We start from the raw sequence: 26170 nt of genomic DNA on the forward strand, positions 1-26170 counted from the left end.
AGAGCTGCCTCGGGTTTATGCTCCATGATTTTGAACACATTCCCTCGTAATGTTAAGGCACTTTTTCGTAGGGCGGTTGATTATATGAAGTTGAAAAGGTTTTCGAAAGCTGAATTGGATTTGGTTCAGGCCTTAATGGTGGAACCAAGTAATAAGGATGTGTTAAGGGAATTAGAGGTGGTAAAAGGTCACCTTCTCATAAAGGAAAATGGGAAAAGAGTGATGGAGGTTGATAATGAAGATTTCGTGGAGAAGAACAACAAGAAGTCTATTCATGTTTCGGCGTCTGATGTGGCCATGTGGGTATAAATGATAGTGGTGAGAGCGTGGTTACGGAGGTGATGGAAGAACAAAGTGATGTGAGTATAAGGGATACTGAGAGTGTGAGTATGGAAGAGACGGAGGTTCAAAGTATTTGTGCTAATAAGTCAGTTCTTCAGTTCTCCAAAAAGGGAGGTGGTAGTTCTACTTTAAGGATCCCAGCAAATTCTTATCAAAAGTTGCTGGAAGGGAAAACGGTGAGTTTTTACCGTAAACGTGATTTGTCAACTTTAACAATTCGAATCCTTAAGGGTGAGACTCCTAAGGAGTTAGACTCTATAAAGGAACAATGTTACCACAAGAAGAAGAGGAAGAAGAAAAAGAGGAGAGGTTCTAAAAAAGGGAAATTCTAAGATGATGGGGGCAATGAAGGAAGACATTACCCCCTCCGATGTTATCAAGGTAGAACCTGATATTCCTAGCGTAAGTTTGAGCTCGGCCACTACTGGGGACAAGACTTCTTGCGCATCTTCAGTTTGTGACAATTTCCCTCCTCCCGGTACTCATGTCCCCCAAGCTGAGGATGATTTTAATGACCATCAGCCTTTCGTCTTTGCTGCTCTCCCTAAGAAGTGTAAGATTCTCTCAGTTGAGAAGCCATCAGGCGCCCCTTTTACTCCTTTGTTTTGCAGGTACCCCTCTACTCATCATGTGCACGAGAGACGGAGAATCACCACGTCCAAGAGGAATCAAAGTAAAGGGGAGGAAACTCCAAGACACAATTTATCTACTTTCTCAAAAAGTAGATCTCTCTCCCGTAAATTTCTACGTCCTCGTGGCGTAAGTGTGTCTTGGTACTCCTCTGAGGCTCAGTTGTTAAAGAAGAGAAAAGAATTATTCGCTCAATTGGCCAGCTCTAATCGTCCCGCTAAGAAGCCTTTATTGGTTGTCAACCCCATCTGTAATTTATTTGCTTTTACTAATAATGTAGTAATAAATCCGACTCCGAAAGTCGGGTAGGTACTTTGTAAGAACATTTTCTTTACTGCTGTCAAAAAAAAAAAAAAAAAAAAAAAAACCTTAACACACAACCACAATTTTAGGCCTGGTCCCCCTTCCCCCCTTTTATCCTTTCGAATGAGTATCGGCTGAAAGTTTTAGAATAAACGAAGGTAATGGTTGATATATGAACCAGGCATCATTTTTGTTAGGATGCAAGCTTATGTCCCCACATCGGTAGAATAAAGATGAAATCTCATCTTTATAAGTATCTACTAAATATAATAGTACGAGGCCTTTTGGGAAGGAGCCCAAGAGTAAATCCGTGAGGGCTTGATCCAAAGCGGACAATATCGTACTATTATGAATTGTGGACACAGATGCAGCAGAGGCCAACACAACGCGCATAACAATTTTGAATCATCAAGGCATCGTTGTCAAATCTAGCAAAATATTTTGTGGTCAAAGACAGAAGGTGTAACAAAAATACAATTGGTCTCTTTTTAGTAAGACGAGAATGGTTTGTCTGAAACAAGTATTTTTATGACAAAAATAAGATGGATTAGGTACTTACTACTTAGGTTCATCACAAATTCTTGTTTGTGACGGCACATATCCGTCACTCTTGAGTGACGGATACCATTTTACCTCACAAAGTACCCACTTTTTCTTTCTCTGCAACACTATTCATGTGGCCCCCTTTCTCCACTAACCCATTTTGTTACCATTTTATCTCACAAAATATCCGCCACAAATGGTAACCCGTCACAAGGGAGACCAATTGTAGGTTCATAGTCTGCACCCACCTGAAAGGGCCCACACCTATAACAACAGCAGACAAACTTGGAATAGCCGGCGAGCCAGACCCAAGCCAGCTCTTACACTCAGACCATCCCCAAGCAAAGGTCGCACTAATTAGGTCGCGACCCGGTTTTACTCTTAATCTCACCTTATTATCCTTGACCCACTTTCACCCTCTCAAGCAGAAGGTCACGACCTAGGTCATCAACTCAATCATTTCCCACTTTCCAACAATTTCAATCATTTCTCACATAATTACCCCACTAAAGCTTTTCTCATTTTTTCCAATTATCATATAATTTATATAACTTAATTTTATTTTCATAATTTCATAATTAATTTAATTGTAAAATAATAATTACGAGTAGATAATAAATATTTTATCTTTAATTCGGATATTAGTAAAAATATTAATTTAATTTTACCGCCGTATTTTAACGAAAATCTATTCAATGTAATAAATGTATTATTATTTTGAATAGCATAATCGAGTCAATATGATAACTTTAATACCGAGTATTAAACAAACTCCAAAATAAAACGAGTCAATATGATAACTTTAATACGGAGTACTCGTATTAAACTAACTCAAAAAAAAAAAAAGTTTTAACGTGGTCAGACCACAAAGACACAGCAAACCAAACTAAAAATTAATCCCCTTTTCCCAAATTCATTGCCCCCCAACCCAGATGAACAAAGAATCCCAAAAACAATTTCTCAAATAAAATCCCAAACAAACACATCAACATCACCATCATCGATCTTCAACATCAGCCGATCTTCGCCATCACCGATCTTCTATTTCTTAATCAATCAAACACTGTTAACATCTCCTATTCAGATCGTCCGACTCACGACCGTCATCTTGAACGATTACCATCACCGTCGTCGATCAACACCGTCTTCACCATCACCTTCACAACCCCATCAGGTAGACATGTATTTATCTTTATTTTTTTCTATTTTGAGGTTGTTTTAATTTTCTTATTTATAAAAATATTAAGAATGTCAAAATATATCAAAATTGAGCTCATTTAATAGACAATTTAAAAATATAGTTCTTTTTTATATGCTCATATTTTTTATTGTTTTGATTTATTGTATAATTCTCATCTAGTTTCTTAACTAGTTCTTCATATATTTCTCTTATTTTGAAAATTGTAGGCATGCAAGGGAAGTAGCAGTTACTTTTGCAGACAAGGGTGAAGTGTGTCCTTTTATTTTTGAGTAACCAAACAGAACATGACACCTAGCAGGTCACGGAAGAGGTCGAGGTCACCAGAAAAGGTCACAAACTGACCTTTACTTGCCTTGGCCACGACCTGGTCACGCTAATTTTTCCCTTAATCATGATTAAGGTGACCCAAGCAAGGTCACGACCTCCTTCACGACCTTGCTTGGGGATGGTCTCATTAGACCATCCCCAAGCAAGGTCAATTGCTTGGTCATGACCTTGCTTGGTCATAGTTAATCACATAATTAGCAATGTTAATGTGTGACCAAAGGTGGTCAATTTGTGACTAAAAATAAGAAATGGTCAATTTGTGACCAAGGTTGATCAAAAAAGATGTCAAATTGACCTCCTTATGTGTCAATTTCCTATTTGTTGAACAATTATAAAACAATAAAAAAAGTACTCTATACTCTATTGTTGTACTTCCCCTGCTACTTTCAACTCAACAGCCCAACTCCACTGCTCTTCTTCAATTTCTGTTTTAATTTAAGTTTTTAATGCTATGTACGGATGAACAAGAACAAACCAGATGAACAACAAAATCTTCGGATTTAAGTTTTTAATTATTTTTGTTTTAATTTAAGTTTTTAATCGCAAACAAGAACAACAAAATCTTCGGATTTAATCTACGGATGAACAAACAAACCAGATGAACAAATTACTTCGGATTTAATCTACGGATGAACATACAAACCAGATAAACAAATTAATCTAACAATGCGCAGAGAAACGAGATGAACAACTTTACTCAACGGATGAACAAACAATGAAACAAATTAATCTTATTAATCTTAACAGCACAAAACCAGCAATTTATTAAATCTTAACAGCACAAAATAATTAATCTACGGATGAACAATGAAACGAGATCGTGTCCATACCAGCAGATGGTGTATAGATTAAGATTGTGACATACCAGCACAAATTAGGATCGTCTGTGCAGATCGTAGATGGAGATTAATCGTGTATTGAAGATGAAGATATTGCAGATAAAGAAGGAGATTAATCGTGTATTGAAGATATTGAAGATGAAGAAGGAGACGATTGAAGATATTGAAGATGGAGATTGTGTATTAATCGATTGAATGAAGAAGGAGATGATCGGCTGTGGAGACGGTTGAGGGATTGAGATTGAAGATGGAGATGATATAGATTGAAGATAGAGAGTGATATGAAGATGGAGATCGGCTGTTTCAATATGGCATATAACCCTAGATTAAGTTGAGTGTTACTCGATTTTTATTAATTGGCTACTCGGAATTAGACAAGTAACCTTTAATTATATAAGAAACACGGTTACTTGTATTAATTATAACCGTTACCCGTTAATTAAATAAGAAACACAGTTTTAATAATTAGATGAGTTACTCGTTTTTAATTATATTTCAATATAATTCATGGCGAGATTCGTGATCACGCCACTCATAACGCTTTGAAAAATGATCTTATTGAGCATATTTGGGAAAAGTTTCGTAACTAGAATTTGCTTTTAATGCATTTTATAATTTCGTAGTATTTAATATTTTTTAATTTAATATTTTTTTTAATTATGTATGCGGTATTTTATACTCCCTCCTATTCATTTTAACCTTCCCCTTTCAAAAGGGCACGCAAATTAAGGGTAAGATTATTTTATTGTAAAGTATTGTGGTGGTGTAAGGTAATTGGAGAGAGGGAAGGTATTATTGTGGGGTAAGATGATTAAAATAAGTATTGTTGTGTGATAAGGTGATTAAAATAAGATAAAGTATGAGTATTGTAGGGTATTGTTGTGTGGTAAGGTGATTAAAATAAGTATAAAACTTTACTAAATAAGGAAAGGGGGAGAGTTATATGAATAGATGAAAAAGGAAAGGGGAAAGGTTAAAATGAATAGGAGGGAGTATGTGGAATCAATTTTTTCATTTTTTTTAATTGTTAATGAAATCGTCTAATCACTTTTCAAAATTATAACGTTATTTCATATTTTTTTACGTAAAGTGTTAGGATAAATAATGTGGAAAATGATATTTACAATAATAGATAAATAATATATTTATAAATAATAGATAAATAATATATTTATAAAATGTTAGGATAAATAATTGTAAAAGTAAGAGAGAGAAAAATGGGGTAGAGAATGTGGAAAATGATTGGGATTGTTGTAAAGTAGATAATAATTGGGTTGATGACCTAGGTTGCGACCTTCTGCTTGGGAGGGTGAAAATGGGTCAAGGTTAATAAGGTGGGATTAAGAGTAAAATCGGGTCGTGACCTAGTTAGCGTGACCTTTGCTTGGGGATGGTCTTAGGCTATATTCTTTTGGACTTATATTTGCTTAACTTAACTTAACTTAACTTATTTTTGCTGAATTTTTCTGAACTTAACTTATATTTGCTGAACTTAACTTATTTTTCTTTGAACTTTCTTTGAACTTATTTTTCTTTGAATTTAACTTAACTTATTTTTGCTGAACTTTTCTGAACTTAATTTTACTGAACTTAACTTATTTTTGCTGAACTTTTCTGAACTTAATTTTACTGAACTTAACTAACTTATATTTGCTGAACTTAACTTATTTTTGCTGAACTTTTCTAAACTTAACTTATATTTGTTTAAATTTTCCGAACTAAATGAATATGAACTTAAATTGAGGAGAGTATGAGGCTCGGGACGACGGAATGGTAAGATACCTGGAAAGGGTGAAAGCTGACACAGCAAAATTGAAGTTCTTCAAAATTCAGTGCATCCCCAGGTCCGAGAACAACCGAGCTGACGCTCTCTCAAAACTTGCCAGTTGAACCATCAAGAATATCAGCCGAACCGTGCTAGTTGATATCAGGACTGCTAAAAGCATTACTGACACACTCTGCATGGTGGGCAACATCGAGGCCGAGACGACGTGGATGACTCCGATAATGAAATACAAACTCACAAATGAGTTGCCGGATAACCGCAATCTGTCTCAGAAGATAAGAAGGATCGCCGCCAGGTACTTGTTGTTTGAAGGAGAATTATATAGAAGGTCCGTAATAAGACCACTCTTGAAGTGTGTCGGCCCAGCCGACGCGGAGCTAATCTTGACAGAGATTCACGAAGGCATCTGTGGTCATCACATGGGGGCAAGAACACTGGCCCACAAAGCTCTCCGAGCCGGCTACTTCTGGCCCACCATGCTTGAGGATTCCAGAGCCAAAACCAAAAAGTGCAAGAACTGCCAAATGCATGCTCCGGTGATACACGCACCTTCCCGAGACCTGCAGCCGGTACTTAATCCCCTTCCTTTTGCACAGTGGGGGATGGATCTACTAGGGCCATTTCCAACGGCCTCCGGAGGAAGAAAGTTCCTGATCGTCGCCATTGACTATTTCACCAAATGGATTGAAGCTGTAGCGGTACCTGCGAAGACGACGGCGACCGTGAGAAAGGTAATCTGGGAAAATGTCATAACTCGTTTTGGGTTACCCCAAGTCATGGTATTTGACCACGGCCGGGAGTTCTGGAGTGACATAATAATGAGCTGGTTGGAAGACCTTGGCATCAAATTTGCATACTCCTCCGTCTGCCACCCACAGAGCAACGGACAGGCGGAGGCAACCAATAAAACAATCCTCAACGGTTTGAAGAAGAAAGTTGAAGACCTAAAAGGAAGATGGGCCGATGAACTACCCGGCATCCTGTGGTCCCTTAGAACCACGGAGAAAGAAGCAACGGGGTACAGTCCTTTCCACTTAGTCTACGGGTCCGAAGCGGTCCTACCAATTGAAGCAACGGTGCCAACATTCAGAACGGCTACCTTTAACCCAGTTGAAAATGAGGAAGGCCTGAAAGCCTCCCTAGACCTGGTCGAAGAAAGCCGAGATACAGCACGCCTCAACTTGGCAGTATACCAAAACCGGATGAGAAGAGCCTACAACCGAAGAGTCCACAAAAGGGACTTAAAAGTAGGAGATCTAGTCCTAAGAAAGTCGACCGCCACCAACAAAGGAAATATTCATGGTAAATTGACAGCCAACTGTGAGGGTCCCTATAAAGTGGTTGAAGAGATGAGGCCGGGCACATACCGGCTGACAGACATGGAGGGTGTGCCTTTGATGAGCCATTGGAACACCGACAACTTAAGAAAGTACTTTATATAGCGGCGGAGGTGTCCAAACCCATTGTGGGCACCCCAACGCATGATCATATCAAATGAAGAATCACCCGAGTTTTCCATCAAAGTGCTTGTCCCCTCCATAGTTGTTTCGAGGTAGACGCCGACGGTTGCCACCAGGCAGTCACCCCAAGAAGAAGAAACGTATACTCAGTACAGTTGAAACGCCAATCTAGCCGCCTCGGCCAACCAAAGGCCCGACAGAGGAAGCGATAAATATGTCTACAGATACGAACGCTGTCGAGCCGTAACCCCGATTGCCTCGGCCAAAGCCGGGAGTGACGGGGACACAACGACCGATACGCTAGAAGAAACATATACTCAGTACAGTTGAGACGCCAATCTAGCCGCCTCGGCCAACCAAAGGCCCGGCAGAGGAAGCGATCAATTTGTCTACAGATCTGAACTGTTTGTCGAGCCGTAACCCCGATTGCCTCGGCCAAAGCCGGGAGTGACGGGGATACAACGACCGATACGCTAGAAGAAACGTATACTCAGTACAGTTGAGACGCCAATCTAGCCGCCTCGGCCAACCAAAGGCCCGGCAGAGGAAGCGATCAATATGTCTACAGATACGAACGCTGTCGAGCCGTAACCCCGATTGCCTCGGCCAAAGCCGGGAGTGACGGGGACACAACGACCGATACGCTAGAAGAAACGTATACTCAGTACAGTTGAGACGCCAATCTAGCCGCCTCGTCCAACCAAAGGCCGCGAGAGGAAGCGATCAATATGTCTACAGATCTAAACATTTGTCGAGCCGTAACCCCGATTGCCTCGGCCAAAGCCGGGAGTGACGGGGACACAACGACCGATACGCTAGAAGAAACGTATACTCAGTGCAATTGAGACGCAAATCTAGCTGCCTCGGCCAACCGAAGGCCTGGCAGAGGAAGCGATCAATATGTCTACAAATACGCTAACATGTTCACAGCGGCGGTTGGGAAGCGCAAATCAGACGCCTCGGCTTGACCGAGAGTAAAAGAGGAAGCGACCAACATGCCAACATATTTAAAAGACGTTAAACACAGTTGAGATATGCATTCTAACTGCCTCGGCAAGGCCGAAGGTAAAAACAAAGGCACTCAATGAATAACGCAAGAAGACAAGTGAAGAACTGTGATCAAAACCCCGGCCACGCCGGCGGCAAATAAGACAAATGAGAAGAATACAGACGACGGCCGTCCCCATAGGGATAAGCCAAAACACAACCTACCAAAGTTTACAAAAAAAACAAGGAAAAGCAAAAGGTTACAGACTTAGCATTTGAAGCGCCAAAAGATGGCAGGGAGGAAAGGCTTAATAATTGGCCCCCGAACAGCTAAAGCTATCCGAGATGCCGGGGGAACCTGGTGACGACCGCCCGTCTCCCTATGCCTGTTGCTGCTCGCCAGCGGCCACGTTAGCAGCATCATCTTTGGTGGGTAACTCAGAAGGTGACTTGGCAACTTCAGTTTCAGCTGCCTTTAGCCTCTCGGCCTCCTCCTTGGCCTCCTTCACCTTTGCATCATAGGCCGCCTTGGCCTCAGCAATCTGAGCAGCCTTCGCCGCCTCCGCCTTCTCCGCAGCCGCTTTTTCCGCAGCCTCGGCCATCTCATCCAGAAGCTGCTCGAATTGTTCCCACGGGAAGGTGCCTTCAGGAACGAGCTTCTTGATAGCCTCCCTGGTCGCCTCCTCAGCCTGGTCCCGGAACTGGGCGCACATGTTAGGAATGAGCTCAGTCTGAAGCATCTCAATATCTTTCTCCTTTCGGGCAAGGACAACCTTTGTGCCCCTATGTGCCTCCGACTGAGCCAGATACAGGCCCTTCCATTCTTCCCTTTTGGCAACCACGGCGTCGTAACCGCATTTATACCTATCCCGCTCCTCCAGAAGCTTGACAACAGCGGGATCAGCAGCCTCAACTTTGGCCCTCTCGGCCAAGAGCAGCCTCTCAGCTTCCTCCTCACGCTTTCGTGCAGCAAGGAGATCCAGCTTAGCCTTTCCGGCTTCCCCCTTTGCAGTGGAGAGATCAAGCTTAAGCCGTTCGAGCAGCGGCTCAGCTTTAGCCATGACCTTTTCTTGCTCCATAATGTGGGAGCCGGCTGGTTGAGTCCACTTCGCCAGCCTCTTGTATATCCTCGTACCCTCTGCGACTAGCTCGGCGGGGGGAATCTTCTGAATTACGGAGTCAACGGTGACGCTTCTATCACCCGTCTTCTCAGGCTGATTCTCTAATTGCCGCTCAGTAGGAACGGCGACTGCCGACGGCGGATCTACAAAAAATTTACACAGAGCATCCATGTCAACGTTCATTGACACATCAGAGAGTCTGTCATCGGGAATGCCCAATGAACCAGCTAAGTCTGAACCGCAGGTTAGATCCGTACCAGTCTGAACCTTCTTAAATGGAGGGCCGGCTGAGACATTCTTCTCCCCGGCAACAGTGGAAGCAGGCAACGGCTCCTTTCTCTTCTTGGGAGAAGGAGGGCCCTTCGCAACAGCTTCCTCCTCCCCAGTAATATCGACGACCTCCACCCGCTCCATCTGGACCGCCGGGATCGAAGAGGGAGTTGGAATAGACGCCGTCGCCGACCTGGACGCTGCCTTTGGTTTCCTCTTCGGTATGCCTCCGAGAACCCGTGCTTGAGCCGCCGCCGGATCCAATGCCTTCAGTTGCTTGTCTATAAGTTCGTTGGGAGCCAGTCTTCGGTCACGCGCGTCAGCCGTAGGATGCCGCTGTACGATGTTCCCGTCCTTATCAAGACCCAACCTCTTCAAGACCTCCTCAGACAAACGCTGGCCAAACCGGTCTGCAAGAAACCAGACAAGAGTTAAATAAAAGATGTAAAACAAAGCTCTAAAAACAGAAGCACAACAGGCAAAGATGGGCCTCACACCGACCCTACTCACCCTGGTTGAGGGCCGGTATGAGGCCGACGCGGCCAAGCAGCTCATCCTGAAGAATAATCTGAGTCGGGGGCAACCATCCCTTCTCAGTATCAAACAGCTGCATCGCCCGCTCCTCATCCGCGTGAAGATAAACCTTCGAAGCATCCATCTTGAGCTTGCCCCGGGAGATATATTTCTCATATTCTCCCCGGTTCTCGCACCGCAAGTGAACAAGGCTCTGGAAAGACCGAGGCAATGGGTAGTCCTCCGGCACTTGGACGTACACCCACCGCCGCTTCCAGTCCTTACAAGAAGTAATCTTGTTCACGGAAACGTAGCCTGGCTCCATCTGCACGCTGTACCACCCCCCCCCCACTAGGAGTTGACGGCCGAAGAGAGTGAAGCCGGCGAAATAAGTTAACTGTTGGGGCCTCCCCCTTAAAGAGACAGAGCCACACAAAGCCAACTATCGTCCTAACGGCCAACGGATGCAGTTGAGCCACAGCGACGTTCATAGCTTTGATGATGGTCGTGACGTATTCGTGTAAAGGAAACCGGAGCCCATACTCCAGGTGCCTGATATACACGCCGATATGGCCCGGGGGAGGACAACAGACCGCCTGACCCTCCTCTGGGATAACAATTTTGTACCCCTCACCGAAGGAGAAATGACCCTCGAAAAGAGTTTCACCAGAACAACTGGCAAATTTATCGGCCCGGGCACGATCAATACTAGTCGAACAGGCCTCGCCGTGGTCCAGGAGATGCGGTCTCCCCCCATCAGAAGGAGCCCTTTTCTCACCGCCATCATCAAAGTCATCATCAGCATCGTCATCATCCACCCAATCCTCCAAAACTTGCGGGTCAACCTCTGGAGAAGGAGACCTGGGGCCCCCGGATCTTATCGGGACGGCGCCCAGCGCCTCCTCTTCATCAAGACGCAACGGGGAACCCCCCGGCGCATGGTTACTAGGACCGGCATCAGCAGCAGACATGTTCACAACAAAAACTTAACAAATAAGAGATTGAGAAAAATTTGTTTGTTTACCTTGAAGAAAAGCACTGGCCGAAGTGACGACTATGGAGATTAGAAGAGAGAGAAGCCCTTGAAAGTTTAGAGAGAAGAAAATTTTAGAGAAAATGAAATTGGTGGCCAATTTCAGGGACTAACTGCCCTATTTATAGAGGAAAGCCCATGAGGAAAGACCAATCAGGGCACAGCCCATGAAACGTCAGCCAATCAGCGAATAGACACGTGTCGGGCATGCAACCACGGAATGTCAATCGTTGCAACAGTTGAACGTTAATTAACGCAACAGTGACCAAGCGTCTTCAACACGCCCCTTCATATCTCTTTGCCTATTCATCTTCCTCGACAAATTCCTAAGTACCTGCTCTCCGCCGGCCACATGATCAACCAAGCTAGGTAGCACCGGCCGGGGGCAATCAGAAGCAACCGGCACTCTCTACCCTGGTCTTGGCCAGCGTCATTTTCTTTCCCACATCGGATGCCCTTTACACATCCATGTGGAGGGGGGATATATCTGGTACGGCCTCAACATGACCAAGCCGACGAAGAAGCTCGCCGATGAAGAACTTTTTCCAAATCGCAGAATATACGCTCAACACACATCGGAGCCCATACCACGGCATAGACTACGCTGGGGGCAAATTTATGGGGCATATTCTGCACCCGCTGACCGAGTCAACATATTGAGCAAGGTCAAAGATATCCAAAGCAAGTCAACACCTTGGACAGCCTAGCCGACGCCACCTGTCGGCCTGTCACTTGAGTCTCGGCCAGGCAACTAGCCAGCCGGGGCACATATCCGCGTACTCACATCCAAGACCCCTCGGCCGGCCTGACATGGGTCCATCGGCCAAGGGTAGAACGGTCTTTCCACCTGCTAGCCACTTGGACACTTGGCCACTACGTGACAAAAGGTGAAAGTCTATAAATACTCCTCAACCCTCATTGAGGAAAGGATCCACAACTTAACCTAAGAATCACTATTCATCTGGTAATATCTTCCTTATCTCTCTACAATATATACTTAGCCAAGTAACAAACAACTTATCTCTTTAAGTTCACTGACTTGGGCGTCGGAGTGAGTACGCTTGGCCAAAGCCAAGCCCTCAGTTTGTTCATCGTTTCAGGAGACCGAAAGGAAGATTCAACCAAAGACATCATTCTACAAGCCACGGGTGGTAACAAATATCTGCTCTGGAATTCTACCTGGAACAAATAATAATAATAATAATAATAATTATAATAATAATAATTATTATTATTATTATTATTTTAACAATAATAAGTCGCTTTCATTATTATTATTGTTGTTGTTGTTGATATTGAGAAAAGCAAAAAAAATAAAAATCGAACATTTTTTTTGTTAATAGTGACTAATAATTTTGGAAAAATTGTATTTATCCTATGCAACTGGTCATTATAGTCTATGGTGCGAGGGTCTTTTCCGTGTTTTTTGGTAAAATGTGACCACTATTAGCATTAGGTAAATAGCGACCACTTCGAAAAAAATGTTCATGTTTTAGTCATAAAAAGTAGTCACTGTTTACTCTAAAATGGTCGCTATATATTTATCAAAAAGTAGACACTTGTCGCACATGACGGTCGAAAAAGAGAATTTGTGAAAATCGTAATTTTTTAAAACTTATCAATACTATAAAACGTGTATGAATTTATAGTTAACTTAGCTTTACTTTCCTGAACTTAATTTTGCTGAACTTAACTTATTTTTGCTTAACTTTGCTGAACTTAATTTTGCTGAACTTAACTTAACTTATATTTGTTGAACTTAACTTATTTTTGCTTAACTTTTCTGAACTTATTTTTGCTGAACTTAACTTAACTTATTTTTGCTGAACTTAACTTATTTTTGCTTATTTTTTCTGAACTTAACTTATTTTTGCTGAACTTAACTTAAATTAAGCAAAAATAAGTCCAAAAGAATAGGGCCTTACTCGTACTACGCGGCTAACCACCTTTTCTTTCTCCCCCTACGTGAGACCTCGTTATATTATACCAACAAAAACCTTAACGATACCGTCTTAAATTTAAGACTTACCTTTTTTTGAGTAAGTTTCTCATAAAACGGTTTTATATTTTAACAATGATCGGAAAATCATATACCAAATATTGAATGCCCTTACCATAAAAAAATGGTGATTGGTGGAAGTTATTTAGCCAAAGCATTTAGGTAAAATTGTTGAGTATGGGATTCGTGACCAAAAGATATTTGCAAGGAGTACTAAAAATTTGTGTTGAATAAATATTTTGCAACAAAGCTAGCTTAGTCACATTACAATAATCCCTACTTTTTTGTTTCGACTCGACGGCAATCCAACAACACATTCATCTTATGTATGGAATATCTGACCGCGGACATGTCTACAAAATACCTTTATTAAAAAAGCTTGTAACAAGATTAAAAATGTAGGAAAAGGTTAAAGTTTGTAGTGGTAGCAGATAGCAAAAGTTTGATGAGAGGGACATGGCCTTTTACATATTATGAACAGTTTTTCTAACATGTGTCCAATGTACACATGTTAAGATACCAATTACGGAAGGATTTACAATAATATATCATGAGAAATTGAAATATGAACTCACTAATTAATATTCTTAAATCCTTCCTTAGTTGGTATCATATCGGGCACCTGTTAAAAAAATCCGAATGAATAAAACACGGCCTAATTTATATTTTATTAGTTTATAGTATGCTTAGTTGTTGTGGTAATTGCTAAGCAGGATTGTTATAAGACGAAGAAAAGAATCTTAGTTTGTTGCATCGAACTTTCCCTCCCATTTGAATACTGTTTTTTTTTAAGGTATAAAACTCAGCTGGCTCCTTCTTGTACCATCATTACTCGACCAAATCGACAAAACCCGCAAATATATAAGGTTTTGTACAATTGTAAGAAATACATTGCGAAAAATCATAGCATAGCCAAGTTATAAGCTTATTTGCATTTCGTTTTTTCAAAGATCATCGTGTAAGTTCTTGTGTAAGGCGGTGTGTGTTACAGTGTTAGACGAAGTTAAACATTGAGTCGATATGGGCATTGTCTCGGAATTGATGGGTGGAGGGCATAAACATAAGAAGAAGTTTAAACAATTTCAGACTGTTGAGCTCAAAGTCAGAATTGATTGTGATGGTTGTGAACTTAAGGTCAAAAAAGCTCTGTCCTCCCTCTCGGGTAAATTTCGTTCTTTACCCTAATCTCGTTTTTCTTTTACTGAATATTTATGAAATGAAAGTAAACTCCTGTAAAATTTGAAACATAATGTAACAAAACAAAATGAATCGAGCTATACGACATCATTATATGTTTTATAAACATTTTAGTCGTCTTAGACGGATTCTTGAGGCATTAGATTTATGTTGTTAATGATGGTGCTAATGAGAAACAACTGTGACAATGGTTTCAGGGGTGAAAACGGTAGAAATAAACAGAAAGCAACAAAAGGTGACAGTAACAGGATACGTGGAGGCGAAGAAAGTACTAAAAAAGGCACAGTCGACAGGAAAGAAAGCGGAGATATGGCCATATGTGCCGTACAATCTGGTGGCTCAGCCGTATGCTGTGATGGCTTACGACAAGAAAGCTCCCCCTGGTTATGTCAGGAGGGTGGATTACATGGACAACCCTCAAACTGTAACCATTGCTCGATTTAATCAGGATCCTTATGTTACGATGTTCAGTGATGATAATCCTAATGCTTGTTCTATAATGTAAATTACTTCGTATTAAATTATATATAAATATATAGTCCTGTTTTAGGTGATTGTATTCTTTTGTTAATCCAAATTTTGGTTGTGCTATGTACTTTCTTCGGTCCTTTGATTTCTTACCGTTTTTCATTTGCTATATGATCAATTACTAATTATGTACAGATCATAAGAATTTCGAAATTGCAAATCTTTACTATACGATGTTCAATGAGTCTTGTAAGACGGTTTCACATGAGAAAACGAGAAAACGGAGAGTATAGAATCCAGAGTATAAAATTTGATCGAAAAGTCATAATACAACTTTTGAAACTATTACAACAACGTCTGAGTCTATGTTAGTACATAACATACACAGAAAAAAAAAAATGAAGATATAATGATTCGGAGTCCTAAAACCCGAAATGAATAAAGATGATTAATGCTGTAATTAGTGACGACCGAACTAGCTTAGGGTTTGATAAGAAGCTTGCTTTCACCACAACCCATGATAGACGAGGGCAATTTCCCAACCCTTTTGATACCTTCCTCGAATACAATTCCCATACCCATGTAGAAATGGGACTCTATATGACAATGAAATAGCCATACTCCTGGGTTATTTGCCTTAAACCGGATAGCGGTCCACCCATACGGGTGGATGGGGACCGTGTTCTTGAGTATAGGGTCCACAAGGTTGTACTTCTTATAATCTTTAGAAGGGTCAAACTTGCCTTGACCATAGCCCAACACCCAAAAGTCATGCCCATGAAGATGCCAAGGGTGAGTCTCACTATTGTTTGGAATCAGGGAGTTTGCATTTTGTAACACGATATCGATTGTTGTATCAAACTTGAGCTTATATATAGCATTGCTAGAGGTGCCATTTGGGTTAACAGGTGGGATATTTATGTCGTAATTTTTATAATCGTATTTATCAGGTGGAGACCCTTGATCGAAGACTTGATGGAGTTTTGCCTTCAACCTTTTCTCCCCAAGTGCCACTACATAAGGTGTTGATGGTAAGGAGATTGCGACATTGTTTACGGTCCAATGTAAGAACCCGTTAACCTTGTTTTGCGTGTTGAGTAACATGATCACCCGGTCAGAGGTGGGGGGCGGGGGTTCAATGAACCCTTTTCGGGCTTTAATTGCTAGGCTTTGGGCTAATCTTGGAGCTGTGTTGTTCCATAGCGGTCCAGTGGTTGGAGTTGTGGGCGGGATTTGTTCTGGTGTGTTTGGATAGTAGTTGAAGATGGCTAGCCCAGTATTCGTTTTGGGCCGTCGGCTTACCACATTAGTTGTGGCCCAATAGTTCCGGGATGGGTCTTGATTGGCTTTGATTAAAACCGAGTACGTCTCTCCGGAGTATATGAACAAGTTTTGGACCTCAAATGGTTCGACATAGTGTCCATCTGCTTCAACTACCGTCATCTTGTGCCCCTGTTTGAGTAGTAAAGACCATAAGGCATAAGACCATAAATATACATCATGACTATGTGACCAAAACGGTAATTCAGTTATTTGAGTAAGACCGTCACACAATAAGACTAGAAGCTTTCAGGTTAAGTCTAGAGTCCTAGAAACTCGACCTGAAACCCTACATTTATTTTACCAAATTTTTTTTAAAGAAAATCAAGAAGCATAAAGTTTACCTCTATAGCAAAGCTAAGTGCAGACAAGGCAGTAAGGCTACCAATCCGTAAACGGTATGTTTTGCCCGGGACAACAGTTAAGACAAACGGGGCGCAGTCAGGACTGGTTGCGTCACAAATCGTTGGATTTGTCGGTGTATTGACTGATGAGCAATTGAATCGACCTCTTCCTTGTATCAGTAGTGACTACAAAATACAAATCAAAGAGAAAGATAAAGTAAAGGAATAGAAATCCACAAATTATTTGAAAATAATTGCTAAAACTCATACTCCGTATATCATTAATGGGTTTATCTCATAAGTAAGACCGTCTGATAAAGGTTTTATTGATTGATTGTAAAAAAAAATCGAGCAGAGATATAAAAACAAGTATGTATGTACCTGAGGTTCACCAACAAAGACCAATGGGATAGAAGACAATCCGGTGGCAGCCTCAGAGGTGCTCTTGTGCCACCAGTCAGTTAATAGGATGCTACGATCAAAGTCATAAGTGAAAGGTTCAGATTGTCCCTTAGGAAGCGATACAACGATCATGCCATTCAAACCCGCTTCTCTTTGCATACCATAGTGTGCATGGTACAAGTATGTGCCCGCCTGCATCACAACCAAAACACGACCTTTCATTAGAATTCAGCACCACATATGTAATTAATCAAGCTAAGGTAGGAAAAAACTTACTCTGTCGACGATAAATTTGTACACGAATGTCTCTCCAGGAACAATGGGACATTGTGACACCCCTGCAGTTCCATCTGACCACGGTGTTCCAATCTGTGGGAAGTAACAAGTTTAGACATATATATATATATATATATATATATATATATATATATATATATATATATATATATATATACACGTATTTTGATCAAAACGAGTAAGGTCGTACTTAAACTCAGTACCATTAGAAAGATTCACCAACCTGACGAATACCATGCCAATGAATGGCAAGGTTCTCGGTTATCAAGCCATTGGTAACCTCAACGACAACCGTGTCGCCTTGTTGAGCAGTAATGGTCGGACCAGGGGACATGCCATTGACAGTAATTGTCAACTTGTTAAAACAATCAGGAGATTTAAATTCATACTTAACGTCCCATTTATAATATACGGTTTTAGCCTCGACAGTTGAAATTGTTATTAGACCAAAGATTATGAGAAGTAGAGTTACAAAAAGTGGATATTTCATTGCAAATTTCTTTCACAATATTGTAGTATTGTAGTTTGTAGTTATGTTTATGGTAGCTCATAATATGTCGCCTTTTATAGCAATAAGTTTCTTTTTTATTTTGGTTTATTATCCTAGGCCTAGCGGGCATAGTAAAACCCTTCTAATCTATGCCTACCAGGCATAGGATAAGAAACCAAAATAAGAAAGAATTAAATGATATTTTTACGGGAAATTATGATATCACATCACTTTTAGTTTTTTTGTACAAGAAACACATTTATTTCTTTTCTATTTTGGTTTCTTATCCTATGCCTACGGTGCAGGGCCGTCCCTGCGGTCTTGGGGTCGTGCGAACATTCAAAACGGGGCCCTAAACATGATAGAAAATGCATTTTTTTCCTTAAATAAGTGATACGGAGTATTACAAAAATTCACTTTTAGAGTTATTTTTGTTTTTTTCCTTAAATGCCGAGGGTTTAATTTGTTATTCGTAATTAAGTTTTTCTTGAAAAATATTTTTGTTTTCTCTAATTATTGCTCTTTTATTTTACTCATAGCAAAAAAAAATAATTAAATAATATAATTATGGTCTTTGTATTTATAAATTATTAACTTTATAAGAAAACGTATAACATGCATTCACTACCCCAATAGGCCAATATAATCCGTTGGTCTTGCATAAGACTGTCTCAGCTTAAAATCTCACCCAACTCCTTTTTTATTTTCACCTATATTTTAATTTTGTACGGGAGTCATTTAAGACGGTTTTAAATAAGAATCAGTGTAGTATAATTGATAACTCTTCTATAGGATCGTCCTATAGCATATGACTCGCCCAATAGGAGAATAGCCCATAATCAACACTCAGTTATAATTTACATTTTAATTTTATTTTAACAATCTGATATTTTATGATGACTACCGACAAATTTAAATGGGTAAGTTATCAAAAAAAAATATTAGGTTATCAAAAAAAATATTATTGCATAAAATTATCAAGCAATTTAACTGGGTTTTATGCTATTGGGTTGGTCTTTATATATATGTAAAATGGTTATAGAACAATTTGTGAATTGGCAAACTAGAATGCAAGGGTCCTAATATTTACCCCATTTCCATAAATACTAACTAAAATTTTTAATTTTACAAGAAGCTACCTAAATTTTCTTGACTTTTGTCCGACACTACCAAATTGAAAAATCCGATCAAACTAGACAAAATTCTAACTCGAAAACATTATTTTTGGCATTGAACATACATTATTTACTATACTTAACCACCGCCACTGTTTTTATTAGCTACAAACACATTTATTTCAATTTTTTTACTACAATTTTGACTAGTTTGGCCAAGATTGTGACTAATTTGCACAAAATTATGATTAATTCTATTAATATTTTGACTTATTTGTCGAAATTTTAGTTAATTTGGAAAACAATTGTCGAATTTGCTCATTAATTTCAATTTGATAGTTTTCGACAAAATTAACAAAATATTAGGTAGTTTGTCGCAAAATTAAAAACTTTAGGTACTCCGTAGTAGTTATGAAAATGAGGTAAATACTCCTCTGTCCCGGTCATTTGTTGTCATTTTTCATATTGGAGTGTCTCAATGAGTTATTGTCCTTTCTATTTTAAGAATGAATTTGATGAATAACTTGATCATTCACAATCAATTTGTTCCACTTGTCATTTAGTAATTGGGTCTTTTTCTCTTTTCTTGGTCTTTGTAGCAAAACAAAAGGACAACAATTAACCGAGATGGAGGGAGTATTAGGTAGTTTTTGACAAAAAAAAAACTCTTAATAAAACAAAGGAAAACAAAACAAAGGAAAACAAAACAAGGTGAATGTTGAATGAAGTCAAATGCACAAATATTATCCTACAACTGGTTTATATAAGAGCTATGTACAACCGCGTCAAAGTTATCGAGCTCTCACACAAAGTTGTTGAGTTATTTTACAAGTTATTGAGCTATTTTACGAAGTTATTGAGCTTAATAATTATTCTGTAAAGCTCAACAACTTTGTATCATAACTCGATAATTTTGTTAATAGAGCTCGACAACTTTGTAACAAAGCTCCACAACACTGAATAAGTTATATATACAACTGGTTATATAATACATTAACTGAGTCAAATGGGCCCATCAGTAACCAAAATACACAAAAATGGAAAAATTATTGTTTTTCTCAAGCCACCCGCACCATTCAGTTTAGAGTGCTTCTCCGTTGCGCCATGTTTCATGTATTGCCGTTTTGAGACAGACAATCTATATTTTACTAGTTTTACACTCGTGCAAAAAAAATGCACGGGTCATAACAACAGATGATAAGTGTTTAATATCGTAATAGTATAAATTGTCCATAGAGACAGTATTGAATTTAATCGGGCCTCTTATTTATTATTGTAACCACATATAATGAATTGAGTTTCCTTATTCAAATGTTAAATTCAAATGGCGGTATTGAAATTGTAAATATGTTATTGTTGATGCCTGATTACTAAATAAATGTTTTTGTCTCGTAATAATGCTTTGTAAGACTTGTAGTTTTTTTTTTTAAATAAGAAAATTAGTGCTGGTACTTTTTTATAATCATTAAAATCTTTACAATGTGTATTTTTTTTAACATTATAATTATATGAATCTTCTTCAAATTTTGCTAAATTTTGTATATTTCTTAACATTATGAATGTGCTTTAATTCTTATCGAGACTTGCATTTTTTTTGTATAGGAATGTTATTTGGGTACCTATCAATAAGAAAACCAGTACAAATAATTTGTAATTTTATTCATTTTGTAATTTTTTTAATTGTTTTCATTCAGGTGTATTCCTAACATTTTAGGAAAATATATATTTATAATATGTAATATGTAATTATAAAAAAAGTTAAAACTAAAATTAAAATATCGTAAACTCAGTAGTTTGAAAAGGAGAAAAAGAAAAGCAAATCAAGTGAAATATAGGAGAGAGGGTAATTAAATTTGTAGGATGAACATGGGGGTCCTACCTTAATTTTTTTTCTTTTTAATCCTTAAAAACCATGGACCAATAGGAGAGCTTTATTGACTTCCGCTTTTATAGATAAGAGATTCCCTCTTATCTACACCAAAAATTACGGCAAATTATATCATACTCCCAGGAATATGGAGCAGGATACTTTCATAGAAGTTATAAACATAATTAAAAAATAAAAGAAAAAAGAAAAATAGTTAACTACCCAGTATATGAATAACTACCCACTACTTTTCATTATACGTTTCTTTTTCTATTCCAAATTACTCAACTTATTAATTTTAAAATCATATAAAATTCATCAAATATATAGTTTCATTTAGTCGTACACAAATTTACGAAGTTAATAGTTCATAGCCATTAAATTAAACCATCATATTCACTGAAATTAAAATGAATATAATAGGGTCATTGAATGAATATGACATTAAATCTCTCATATTCATCAAATTGTACTATCATATTCACTGAGCTCAAAGTGAATATGATAGTGTCATATTGTGAATATGACACTAGATAATACATATTCATCAAATTACACTATCATATTCACTGAATTCAAAGTGAATAAAATAGTGTCATATTGTGAATATTTCCATAATATATATTCATCAAATTATACTATCATATTCACTAAACTCAAATTGAATATAATAGTGTTATATGATGAATATTACACTAGCTGACATGTATTCATCAAACTAAATTATCATATTCACTAAATTAAAAGTGAATATGATACTGCCATATGATGAATCACACCGCCCCAAAATCACAAAACTAACCATGAATAATGAGAGACAAAATATAAAAAATCAATTCAATTAATACACTTACTTGATAAGTTAGAAGATAATCAATCAAAATACAAATCTAGGATTACAAAACTAATAGGTTTGGAAGAAAAATTAAATTTTATGCATAATTTTTTTGTAAGTATGAACGATCTAGGTATAAAGGGGGGGAGGGGGAGGTTTATGATAAACGTTGTTAACTGCTTAATATTGTGAGTGGATTTTTTATCTTTTAATTTAGTTTATTTTATTTTTAATAGTGAGAGTAGGAAGTACCATACACCTGGGTGTATGGTATAAGAATTGAAAAATTACATTGACTTTATCACATTTGTTGAGGCGCGTTTTGCAACGTGCTTATCTTTAGTTACACATTATTAAAATTTATAAAAACTTGATATTCTTATAGCATTCATTACGATAAACCAAACAAGATTTCACATGACTATATTTTCTCTTATATATCACAAATAATACCAAATATTCTCTACAGTCGTGAATAGTGCCAAAAAGTCAATGTAACCGTTGGTCTGGATGGGAGAGAGTATGTATTAACTGTTATGGGGCCTCAAAGAATCGAGGGTCCTGTGCAACCGTACGGGTTGCACATGCGCATGGCCAGCATTACTGGAGGCCATAGGTTAGAAAAACCCTAAATAAAAACAAGTTAGTGGACGTTGAGCTCAAAGTCAGAATAGATTGTGAACTTAAGGTAAGAAAGCTCTCTCTTCCCTCTCGGGTAAGTTTTGTTCATTATGCTAATCTCGTTTTTCTTTTACTGCATATTTATGAGACGACTAAAAGTTATCATCATTTAGGGGTGTTCACCGGTTCAAACCCAGACCGGACCGGATGAACCTGCGGACTGGCTAACCTCATAAGCCAAGACCGGGGACCAGACCGGTTAGAAGGGGACTCACACCCGACCGAACCGGAACCCTTTAGGTCCGATTTTTACCGGGTTTGGACCAGATCAGTACCACTTTTCAAGGCAAATTAAGTTATTTTTTTTATGTGGACCAGACCGGAAACCGATCACCGTGCTTTTTGGGACCCGGGGACCAGACCGACATGTATCCAGTCTGGACCGGACCAGACCAGCCAATACGGATCGGCCCGGTTTGCCGGCCCATGCTACTTTTTGTTCACCTCTATCATCATTATCAGTTTTTGAAAGTACTCTTGTAAAATTCCAAATATAATGTAATAAAACAAAATGAATAGAGCTACAATATGACGACGCAATTTTAGTCGTTTTAAACGGATTCCTTGAGGAATTGGAGTAATGATGTTAATGATGTTGCTAATGAAACAACTGTGACAAATGGTTTCAAGGGTGAAAATAGTAGAAATAAACAGAAAGTAACAAAAGGTGACAGTAACAGCCTAACATGATACATGTGTAGGAGTTAAAACTTACAAATTACTAACTCCACTAAATATAAAACAATATATATTGGGAGAAACTAATACGGATTACAACCCAAAGTAACAAAAAATACTAATTTATTGAATATAAAAACCCTCACATATGTTTCTCCCTTATTCACTCTTATGTTTTTATTTTCTTATATTTTACAATAGAAATGATTTACATTTATAAAATATTCTTATGCTAAATATTTCATAGATGAGAACCTTTCTCAATTTCATCCACTACTATCAATAGTTAATGATAATAATAGTATTGATAATTAATGTTTGATTACTTTCAAGATGCCCCATCAAACTTTAATTATAATGCATTCCGAGCATCCCTCTTAGCTTTCTGAAAGTATCATGAGACAATGGCTTTGTGAAAATATCCGCAACTTGCCCTGTGTTATTACAATACTCAAGGACGGTCGTGCCTTGCTTTACTTGGTCTAGAAGAAAATGAAACCTTGTGTCTATATGCTTGCTTCTTCCATTGTTGTACCGTATTTTTGGCAAGTTTTATAGCTGACACGTTGTCGATATATATTTTAGTCGGCCTATCTTAAATATGATCAAGTTATTTCAAAATATTTCTTAACCATACCGCTTCACATAAAGCAGATGGGGCTGCTATGTATTCTGCTTCATAACTTGACAAAGCTACAATGAATTATTTTTTAGAACACCACGTAAAAGTAGTTGAACCTAAATAAAATGCATATCCTGTTACGCTTTTCCTCTCATCTTGGCCTCCAGCCCAATCACTATCAGAATAACCGAACAAATGTGTTTCATCTCCAAAAGAATAAAGCATTCCAAAATATAATGTACCTTTAATATACCTCATTATTCTCTTCGCAGTACACCAATGAGATTCTTTAGGATTTTGCATATATCTGCTCACAAGCCTAACTCCATATACAATGTCGAGCCTAGTTATAGTTAAATATCTTAGACTTCCAACTAAACTCTTGTACTGTAATACCCGGTCTTTGTGGGACCCGTACTTAGGCCTTGGGACGCGTGCGAGGACCTTTAGACCAATAAGACCAAGTGGTGTTGCAGCGGATCGAGTGGGTCCACTCGGTCGAGTGAAGAGTATACTCGACCGAGTGAGTCCACTCAACCGATTAGAGTTCTACTGGGCTGAGTGAGTCCACTCGACCGAGTGGACTCGGCACTCGGTCGAGTGACGCTATTTCAGAATACGGGATTTAAACTCATTTCTTCCCTAACCCTAAAATCATTTTTCATCTTCCTCCTTATTTCTCCAAACCCTCTCCCTTCTCTTTAAACCCTCACAAACACCTAATACTTGGGATTTAAGCTTGGATTAGAATATTGATAAGTGCATAATTTACATACTTTTACCCCTCATTTTAGCTCGGTTACTATTGTTCGTCGTACTTTAATTAGTATATATTTGAGCTAATCTTGTGTTCTAGGTGTATTGTTGTGTTTGTTACGGTTTTGTAGGAATCTAAGCATTTAGAGGCTTTTTCCTACCATTTTATACACCAAGTTCACTAAGCTAAACAAGGCCTAACATTGGACTAGCATGGGAGTGTTTGGATGGGTGTTTGCATGAAGATTTGTTGGATTGAAGTGAGAATTGCAAATGTTGCCAACAATCAAAGTCAAGGCCCAATGTTCAAGTCCAAGTCAAGGTGGAAATCATAAGATTCTAACAAGCTTAGGATGCCCATTTAGATGCTCAATGAAGGATTTATGAAGCATTAACCGGGTGCATTAAGGAGCATTTATCGCAAACATTGGATTCCTCAAGAAATTAAGTGAGGAATTAAGAGAAAATGCCCGGAAACACACGACCCCGATCGGGGCCACCTAACCCCGATCGGGGCCGCATGCATCTAGCCCATTTACGTTTCTTTTCCTCTCCTATAAATAGGAGAGGTGTTCCGGGGTTTTGGGATATCCAATCTTTACGTCTCATTTCCACTTCACAATAGCCTTAAGCTTTATATTTCTCTCATTAGTCTTCTCATTTTAGTTTATAAGTTGTTAAGCTTTCTTTAGTTTAATCTTTCAAACATTTGGTACTCAAGTTATTGTTCAAGCATTTTGTTATTCAAGCATTTGGTTATTATACATTTCTCCTTTACAAGTTCTTCCCTATTGAGGTATTCTTATTTCTAGTTTGCAAATTTACATTTCTATCTTAGCTTACACATAGCTTATAATTAAAGTACTTAATTTAGATTACATTAGCATCATTTCTTATACATGTTATATCATCTAGTTCTTATAAATCATTTAATCATGTTTATCATTTCTCTTAATATAACTTACAATTTACACTTTAACATGAGTAGCTAATTCTCTTGGTCTAAGGGCTAGGGGAGCCATGCATAAATCAAATATATAAACATGATAAAATAAGTTAATAATAATATTGTTCATATTGCTTCTATCACATGCTTGTGCCTCAATGTTTAATCTTTGTTTAGGGCCCTATTCAATTGATTAAGTTTGTTTATTCGTTCTATAAGTCGAGAGGCACGGAATTGAATTAGACTAAGCATGTATAGTAGGACGACCTAGTCATGGACGAGAGTTTCTCTAGGACCCGGCCTATGGTTGATACTAATATCGTAAGATGGGTATCTTTAAGCCTAAGCAATTGACAATGTTGTTAGTACCAAGTTTATCATGATAATATATTTACCCTTGCATGTGTGACCCGAACCCCTTAGACTCTCTTTTAATCATATAATTCACATCATAGTTTTATTAGTCAATCAAACAATCAAACCAAACCAAATCGTAGTCGACCTTGATAAAAATCTACCCATAGCAATTCACGAAGTAATTCCCGTTTCCTTGTGTTCGACCCCTATTGCTACATTAACTTGTTGTCTAGGGAATTTATCTTTGCATAGGTACGCGATAAGCCTATCAAATTTTGGCGCCGTTGCCGGGGAAACGGTTTTATTGCATTGTGAATTGTTGATTTTTATCTTGTTTTCTTTTGTCTTGAGGAACACTTGTTCCTTGAGACCGTTACTTATCATTTCCCTAGAAATTGTTGTCTTATGCCCAGGTCCTCTCGTAGTGGAGAATTGCTTTCA

At 38.5% G+C, this 26170-nt stretch overlaps 2 protein-coding genes across 2 annotated transcripts; one reads left to right on the forward strand and one right to left on the reverse strand.

Annotated features, from left to right (window-relative positions):
• Positions 1 to 14170: 14170 nt before the first annotated feature.
• On the forward strand, positions 14171 to 15135 carry LOC141631333 (heavy metal-associated isoprenylated plant protein 23-like). The gene is made up of 2 exons (XM_074444019.1): positions 14171 to 14516; positions 14749 to 15135. Exons 1-2 carry the CDS (start codon positions 14375 to 14377, stop codon positions 15054 to 15056), a joined length of 450 nt encoding a protein of 149 aa, XP_074300120.1. The 5' UTR covers positions 14171 to 14374; the 3' UTR covers positions 15057 to 15135.
• A 319-nt stretch (positions 15136 to 15454) lies between these two features.
• LOC141641691 (L-ascorbate oxidase-like) lies at positions 15455 to 17872 on the reverse strand. The gene is made up of 5 exons (XM_074450343.1): positions 17606 to 17872; positions 17362 to 17454; positions 17065 to 17277; positions 16684 to 16869; positions 15455 to 16471 (listed from the first exon to the last, which is right to left on the reverse strand). Exons 1-5 carry the CDS (start codon positions 17870 to 17872, stop codon positions 15500 to 15502), a joined length of 1731 nt encoding a protein of 576 aa, XP_074306444.1. The 3' UTR covers positions 15455 to 15499.
• Positions 17873 to 26170: the final 8298 nt, after the last annotated feature.

The sequence above is a fragment of the Silene latifolia genome, chromosome 2 (assembly GCF_048544455.1).
Source record: "Silene latifolia isolate original U9 population chromosome 2, ASM4854445v1, whole genome shotgun sequence".
In the NCBI taxonomy this organism is placed as follows: Eukaryota; Viridiplantae; Streptophyta; class Magnoliopsida; order Caryophyllales; family Caryophyllaceae; genus Silene; species Silene latifolia.